At 42.4% G+C, this 8,785-nt stretch overlaps 1 protein-coding gene across 2 annotated transcripts in view; it reads left to right on the top strand.

Moving 5' to 3' along the window:
* The window catches only part of DDX6 (DEAD-box helicase 6), a 48,925-nt gene that overhangs the window by 16,515 nt on the left and 23,625 nt on the right, over window positions 1–8,785 (top strand). For both annotated transcript variants that reach the window (XM_025357631.1, XM_025357632.1), the window contains exon 5: window positions 8,416–8,545. In XM_025357631.1, the coding sequence (XP_025213416.1) occupies window positions 8,416–8,545 (130 nt within the window). The remainder of the gene's footprint in view (window positions 1–8,415; window positions 8,546–8,785) is intronic.

Raw genomic sequence — 8,785 nt, 5'->3', positions numbered from 1 at the left:
AAAAAAAAAAAAAAAAAAGAAATACCTAGGAATCTACTATGATGTAGTTCATGTTAATCCATTTTATCTACACGGAAGTCTTTTTTTTTTTTTGGAGACAGAGTCTTACTCTGTTGCCAGGCTGGAGTGCAGTGGCACGATGTCGGCTCACTGCAACCTCCGCCTCCCGGGTTCAAGCGATTCCCCTGCCTCAGCCTCCCGAGTAGCTGGGACTACAGATGTGTGCCACCGCACCCGGCTAATTGTTTGTGTTTTAGTAGAGACGGGGTTTCACCATGTTAGCCAGGATGGTCTCCATCTCCTGACCTTGTGATCCGCCTGCCTCAGCCTCCCAAAGTGTTGGGATTACAGGTGTGAGCCACCGCGCCTGGCCCACTGAAGTCTTATGAGAGTTCTTCTACAGTAGGAACTGCATCATTCAGCTTTTATTTCTAGTACTTAGCATAGTGCCTGTGCTTATTTAGCATGCTTTGATGAAACTTAGGTAACTCATGTCTGCAGGTGAACATGGTGTAGGGAACTGCCCAGGTTGAATCCCAGCTCTGCTCCTTCATAAATTGGTTATTTGGGAGCTGTAAGTCTTGGACTCCTGACCTATATAATTGAGGTAATAGTATAATACCATAGGGTTGTTGTAAAGATTAAATGAGATAGTTCATGTGCTTAGTATAATGCCTAGTACATGATAAAAAATGTTATGGGTTATTTTATATAATGGTTTCAAAAAAGGAAATTAGTTAATTTAGGAGACGTAATTGTTTTAAATTTGTTTTAAAGAGACAGAGTCTTACTGAGTTGCCTGGGCTGGAGTGCAGTGTCACGATCCTAGCTCACTGCAGCCTCAAACTCCTGGGCTCGCGTGATACTCCTGCTCCAGTCTCCTGAGTAAGGATGATAGTGGAGTACCATCACACCTAGCTTCTTTTCTTTTCTTCTTTTTTTTTTTTTTTTGGTAGAGTCAAGGTTTTGCTATGTTGACCAGGCTGGTCTTGACCTCCTTGGCTCAAGCAGTCCTCCTGCCTTGGCTTCCCAACATGCTAGAATTATAGGTGTGAGCCACTGCACTTAGCCCAGTCCTCATTCTTAATGGGTATTTGTTAAGTTCTATTTCTTACCTTGTATTAAAATTTAAAATTAACTTTGTTACTAGTACTCTCAGTGTTGGTATAGCATAACAATTAACTCTTCAGCCACTTAACCAGTCTGACATCTAGCTTTTTCTGTAAAGTAGAAATAAGTACTCTCTCACGGGATTTTTATTGTGAAGATCAAATGTAGGGTATAACCAAAGTATTTTGAAATAGCAGGGTATCGTATGAGTATATTGTTTTAGATACTCAAGGCCACCAATTGTGTTACCTTTTTCTTTCCTATTGTTTTGTCCTGGGGATCCATGGAAAGCACAAGATTATCTGTTTCTTAGAGTCATTCAGAGTAACAAGTCACAAATATTAGGATTTTAGAACCGAAACAAAATCTACAGATCCCCTAGTAAAAAAAAAAAAATTTTTATTTTCGTAGGTTTTTGGGGAACAGGTGGTGTTTGGTTATATGAGTAAATTCTTCTTTTGTTTTCGTTTTTGAGATAGAGTTTCGCTCTGTCGCCCAGGCTGGAGTGCAATGGTGTGCTCTTGGCTCACTGCAACCTCTGCCTCCCGGGTTCAAACAATTCTCATGCCTCAGCCTCCCAAGTTACTGGGATTACAGGTGCGCACCAGCCTATCAGGCTAATTTTTATATTTCTAGTGGAGATGGGGTTTCACCATGTTGTCCAGGTTGGTCTTGAACTCCTGACCTCAGGTGATCCACTCTCCTCGGCCTCCCAAAGTACTGGAATTACAGGCATGAGCCACCACGCCTGGCCAAGTACATTCTTTAGTTGCGATTTCTGAGATTTGGGTGCACCCATCACCCCCCTGGTAAAATATAACCTCATGGCAGGCTGTCTTCTAGTATTCTTTCCATTATCTACCTTCTCTCTCTCTTTTTTTTTTTTTTTTTTTTGTCATCCCTCCCCCGTGCCTAAAAGCATGTCTTCTGTCATGCTTGGTTTTACAGTTTCATCCAGGCATTTTTTCCCCCTGAATATTAAAGCTGCCTTGATTAGTTGGGTGAGTCTTCTGCATTTGAATATTTGTTTGAGGTGGAATTCAGTTGCAGTTTGGCTGTGAGATTATTGGAGAATTGACTGGGTGCAGTGGCTCACACCTGTAATCCCAGCACTTTGGGAAGCCAAAGTGGGTGGATTGCTTGAGCCCAGGGGTTCAAAACCAGCCTGAGTAACATGGCAAAACCCTGACTGTACAAATATTAGCTGGGCATGGTGGACATGTAGTCTTAGCTGTTCAGGAGGTTGAGGCTGCAGGTGAACCAGGATTGTGCCACTGCACTCCATCCTGGGCAACAGAGCAAGACCTTGTCTCACAAAAAAAAAAAAAAAGTTGGAGAATTAGGCACTTAAAATTATATGCTCTCAAAAGAGCTTTTACATTGATAGCCTGGAACCAGATATACTACAGATTGCTCCCACACATATTTCTTTGATAGAGCCATCTGTGACCAGTTCTAGGTATGGATGCTGTGGCCAGTAGAATAACTGCCATTCTAAAGGTGTAGCTTTATAGGAACATAGACTTCTTTGGAAGGCCTAAGAATATACTGTATTTGTCTGCTTAGCATTATTTGAAAGTTTATATTAACTTTGAGATTATGATTGAGAAAGATGGCCTCTCTTGTTGCTTCCAAATCCTGGGCACACCTCTTGAACACTTTTTCGAAAATCTAAGAAGGTGAAGAAATGAGTAGTTCATTATTGAGGGAAACATGGAAGCTCCTTACTGTTGGCAACAAAATTTTGTGCCAGGTCAACTAAGGTCTAATAAGGATTAATAGTTTGCTATTTATAGTTAGGAATTATAGCATTCTGAATCCTGTAATAAGGCATTCCTCCTGCTCACAATGTGTTTATTTTGATTAAAAAATTATTTCCTAAAAACTCAAGGCCGGGCGCGGTGGCTCAAGCCTGTAATCCCAGCACTTTGGGAGGCCGAGACGGGCGGATCATGAGATCAGGAGATCGAGACCATCTGGCTAACACGGTGAAACCCCGTCTCTACTAAAAAATACAAAAAACTAGCCGGGCAAAGTGGCGGGTGCCTGTAGTCCCAGCTACTGGGGAGGCTGAGGCAGGAGAATGGCGTGAACCCGAGAGGAGGAGCTTGCAGCGAGCTGAGATCCGTTCACTGCACTCTAGCCTGGGTGGCAGAGCAAGACTCCGTCTCAAAAAAAAACAAAAACAAAAACAAAAAACTCAGGTTTTTTGATTGTTTTTTGTGGTGGTTTTTGTGTGTGCGTTCTGTTTTGTTTTATTTTTGGGTGGGGTCGGGGAGACAGAGTCTCTCTTTGTCACACTGACTGGTCTTGAACTCCTGGCCTCAAGCAGTTCTGCCTCAGCCTTCCAGAGTGTTGAGATTACAGGCGTGAGCCACCATCTGCAGCGTAAATTAGATATATTATTAGAAATTACTATCTCCCCTTTTTTTTCCTGGTAAGCAGCGAACATCTGTAACAATCACTGCTACCTCCTCTGCAGTACCCATAGGGTTTTTTTTCCTCTTGGAAATTAAGGTTTGGAAAATAAGAGGAAGCAGTCAGTGTAAATGCAGCTAGTTGCGCAATGTCGAGCTTTTGTTGGTACCACACTTTTGTAAAATGCCTCTCAATACTAGGAAATTGGAAAGTGTACCGTTAATTATAGGCATCAGAAACCAACTTGATCTAACTTAAGCAAAAGGAAATTTATTGGAAAAATAACAGGAATTTACAAGATTGAGAAGGCTAGAGAAACATACTTGGAAATGACTGAGAACTGAGATAGCTCCGAAGGACTTAGGAAGCTGTAATGGATGCACTGTAACATTTAGATTTTTAGGAGGCAACATTCCGCTGGCCTAGTGTGGGCTATGTGTCTACCACTTGGCTTAGAAAATTGGTGAGGCTTGGTCTGTTGGGACGGGGGAGAGCAGGGCGTATGTAATTCCTTAGAAGGAAATTGGAGTATTACTTAGCAAAGGGATACTGGAGAACCAATACACAACAAATACTCTTTAGTCAGTGTCTAAATGGTACAGTGAATGTGAACTTGGAGACCTAAGGTGGTAGATGTCAGCCCTAAGCTTGTGGGGTTGATTTTTTTTGGGGTAATAGCTCTATTGAGATATAAACAACAAATCACACATCAAAAGTATAAAATTTAATGCTTTTTAGTGCATTTAGAGTTGTGCAACCATTACCACAATAAATTTTAGAACATTTTGATCAGTCCCGCAAAAGAAACCCTTTTAGCAGTCACACCTCATTTTCTCCCACTCCTAGTATACTTTCTGTCATTTTAGCTTCGCCTAGTCTAGACGTGTGATATAAATGGAATCCTATAGTATGTGATTTTTTTTTTTTTTTTTTTTTTGAGACGGAGTCTCGCTCTGTCGCCCAGGCTGGAGTGCAGTGGCGCAATCTCGGCTCACTGCAAGCTCCACCTCCCGGGTTCACGCCATTCTCCCGCCTCAGCCTCCGAGTAGCTGGGACTACAGGCGCCCGCCACCACGCCCGGCTAGTTTTTTGTATTTTTAGTAGAGACGGGGTTTCACCATGTTAGCCAGGATGGTCTCGATCTCCTGACCTCGTGATCCACCCGCCTCGGCCTCCCAAAGTGCTGGGATTACAGGCTTGAGCCACCGCGCCCGGCCTAGTATGTGATTTTTTTGTGACTGGCTTCTTTGACTTTTTTTGTGACTGGCTTCTTTGACTTTTTTTGTGACTGGCTTCTTTGACTTAGCATAATGTTTTCGGAGTTCATCTGTGTTGTAGCATGTATCAATATTCCATTCCTTTTTGCTGAATAATATTTTATTGTATGGCTTGACTACTGATTTATCCACTCATCAGTTGGTAGATATTTGGGGTGGTTTTCCAAGGACTGAGGAGTTAATGTGCTATTTTATGAAAATCTGGGAAGTAGGAAGGGGATTTAATGATCTCAACTGCTATCCATTTGAAAAACCTAACTTGTGATTTTTAAATAAAATAGCAGGCTGCCTTCCCCGTTCCCTTTTTAAAATAGAAACTGCCCCTGCTTTTAACCTTATGAAGTTTTATTTATGAATAAAGTTTGTACTGTTGTTAAAAAAAATACATAGAAGGAACTGACTATTAAGGATAATGCTGCTGTGAAAATTCAGGTGCAGGTTTTTGTGTGGAGATATTTTTATTTCTCTTCACTGTATACCTAGAATTGCTAGTTCATATGGTAACTCTGTTTAACCTTTTGAGGAACTGCAAGACTGGTTTCCAGCATGACTATACGTTCCCACTAGCAGTGTATGAGAGTTCCATTTTCTCTGCCTTCTTGCCTACATGTTATGTGCAGATCTACATTCAAGTACTGGCTAAAACATTTCTTGCTTTGTGATCTTGGGCAGACTAATCCTGTGAAGACAACAATATTTTATTCTCTTTTCTCTCTCTCTCTCTCTCTCTCTCTCTCTCTCTCTCTCTCTGTGTGTGTGTGTGTGTGTGTGGTGTGTGTGGGGGGGTGTGTGGGGGTGTGTGTGTTGGAGTCTTGCTCCATTGCCCAGGCTGGAGTGCAGTGGCACGATCTTGGCTCACTGCAACCTCCTCCTCCCGGGCTCAAGCGATTCTCCTGCCTCAGGCTCCCAAGTAGCTGGGACTCCGGGTGCGCACCATGACAATTTTTGTATTTTTGGCAGAGACGAGGTTTCACCATGTTGACCAGGCTGGTCTCGAACTCCTCAGGTGATCCACCTACCTCAGCCTCCCAAAGTGCTGGGATTACAGGCATGAGCCATCTCGCCCGGCCAACAACATTTTCACAGTTGTTCTGGCAGCTGTGGTGTTCTGACCATATAGAACCCATTTATATCCTGTGATTGGAGTTCTAGGTAGAAGAGTGTTGTGGGAGATGGAAGTCGTCCTGCTTATTATTTAGTCATTTCTAGCAATAGCGGCTTTAAAGGGCTAAAGCTGTTGGTTTTTTTTTGTTTGTTTTTTTTTTTTTGGTCATTAACCCAGGCATAGAAGGGAGAAATGTCAGTGACTGTGAATTTGATTCCTAGTGTCTTAGTTTTAGAAATTAAAAATTCAAGCCAGACACGGTGGCTCATGTGTGTAATCCCAACACTTTGGAGGAGGCTAAGGTCGGTGGATCATCTGAGGTCAGGAGTTCAAGACCAGCCTGACCAACATGGTGAAATACCCTGTCTCTACTAAAAATACAAGAATTACCTGGGCATGGTGGTGCATGCTTTTAGTCTAAGCTGCTCAGGAGGCTGAGGCAGGAGAGTCACTTGAACCAGGAGGCGAAGGTTACAGTGAGCCAAGATCGCGCCATTGTACTCCAGCCTGAGTGACAAGAATGAAACCCTGTCTCAAAAAATAAAGAAAAACAGGCCGGGCGCGGTGGCTCAAGCCTGTAATCCCAGCACTTTGGGAGGCCGAGATGGGCGGATCACGAGGTCAGGAGATCGAGACCATCCTGGCTAACCCGGTGAAACCCCGTCTCTACTAAAAAATACAAAAAACTAGCCGGGCGAGGTGGCGGGCGCCTGTAGTCCCAGCTACTCGGGAGGCTGAGGCAGGAGAATGGTGTGAACCCGGGAGGCGGAGCTTGCAGTGAGCTGAGATCCGGCCACTGCACTCCAGCCCGGGCAACAGAGCAAGACTCTGTCTCAAAAAAAAAAATAAAATAAATAAAAAAAATAAATAAATAAATAAAGAAAGAAAAACATTTAAAATTCCACATCATGGCCAGGCGCAGTGGCTCACGCCTGTAATCCCAGCACTTTGGAAGGCCGAGGTGGGCGGATCACGAGGTCAGGAGAAGACTATCCTGGCTAACATGGTGAAACCCCGTCTCTACTAAAAATACAAAAAAAATTAGCCGGGTGTGGTGGCGGGCGCCTGTAGTCCCAGCTACTCAGGAGGCTGAGGCAGGAGAATGGCGTGAACCCGGGAGGCCAAGCTTGCAGTGAGCCAAGATTGCACCACTGCACTCCAGCCTGGGTGACAGAGCGAGACTCCATCTCAAAAAAGAAAAAAAAATTCACATCATTTCCTTTTAACAGTTTTAACAACTAATTGAGCTTTTTCGTTGTTGTTTGTTTTGTTTTTGTAGAGAGGGGGTTCTTGCCATGTTGCCCAGGCTGTTCTTGAACTCCTGACCTCTCTTTATTTATGTCTGTCTATTTTTCAGTAACTTTTGAGAATCCTTTGCTGTTGTCTGGGAAATTTAAGTTAATATGAACTATTGTTATCGTTTGCAAAATATGTAACAAAGTAAGCCAAATATTAAAATGAGAGGTCACCTTTAGTGATGTGACCGTATTTGAGATAACTGCAATAGAATTGAACCCTCAATAGAGAGCACATTTCAGAACAGAGAAGTAGGCTGTGAGACAGACATTGGAGATTTACTTATTATATAAATAAATGACAAGTAGGACCTGAGATTAAGCTTTCCCAGCCTATTCGTGTTTTGTTGCAGGGATGAGGTGTCCAAGCTACAATTTTTCACTGGTCAAATTGGTTTGCTAGTCAAAATATATGTAGTCTTACCTTGGAATTGTTTTTGCTTTTTCCTTTAAAAATTTTTGTAGAGATGGGGTCTCACCATCTTGCCTAGGCTGGTCTCAAACTCCTGGGCTCAAGTGATCCTTTTGCTTTGGTCTCCCGTAATGGTGGGATTACAGATGTGAGCCACTGTGTGTACCCTTTTTTTGGAGACAAGATCTCTTTCATGCTGGAGTACAGTGGTGCAATCATGGCTCACTTCACCCTTGACCTCCTGGCTCAGCCTCTCAAGGGTTACAGACACCTACCACCACACCCAGCTAATTTCTGTAATTTTTGTAGAGTTGGGGTTTTTTCATGTTGCCCAATTGCCCAGGCTGGTGTTGAACTCCTGGGCTCAAGCCATCCCCCACTTCTGCCTCCCAGTGTGCTGGGATTACAGGCATGAGCTGCTGTGCCTGGCCATTTTTCCAATTTTTGTTTGAAGGAGGCTTTGCTTTTGTTTTGTCTGTATTTTCAAGTGCTATTTCTGGGTCAGCCTGAGTTCCTCCACTTTCTTTGTTGTTTTCTTCAGACACACACATAACACAGTTTTTATGACATTGGGTTACAATTTAAAATTCTGTGAGCAGTTCTAGTAAATACTGGTTTATAATGATATTGATGTTGACTGGTCCTGCTGATTTACTTGGATCTCTGCTATTCATGTAGAATTCAAATGTAGGATACTTAAAGCAATACCGAAAAGAGGTATCCTTCAGTGTATTTCAGAGAGGAATTTGTTTGTGTACTAAATTCACAAGTAATTTTGTATTGTCTTATCTCTTTTAGGAGGAGAGCATTCCCATTGCTTTATCTGGTAGGGATATCTTAGCTAGAGCAAAAAATGGAACAGGCAAGAGCGGTGCCTACCTCATTCCCTTACTTGAACGGCTAGACCTGAAGAAGGACAATATACAAGGTTAGTTGAACAAAAGTTTGTTTTTAAACTAAAAATGGGAGTTTCAGCCTTGGAGCTATGTGTAGAAGATACTATGCCTTTTTTTAGTCAGAATTTACATTATCTAAAATCTGTATTCTTTCTTTTCAGATTTTTTTTTAGCCTGATGATGGTCTTTTAAAAATGATTCCCAGCTTTTTAGAGATTTCTAGTTTTAAGAGTGTTTTTTTTTTTTTTTTTTTTTTTTTTTTTTTTTTTTTT

Source organism: Theropithecus gelada, chromosome 14 (genome assembly GCF_003255815.1).
Source record: "Theropithecus gelada isolate Dixy chromosome 14, Tgel_1.0, whole genome shotgun sequence".
In the NCBI taxonomy this organism is placed as follows: domain Eukaryota; kingdom Metazoa; phylum Chordata; class Mammalia; order Primates; family Cercopithecidae; genus Theropithecus; species Theropithecus gelada.
Note: the sequence above shows the minus strand (reverse complement) of the source record. Positions and strands in the feature narration are given on the sequence as shown.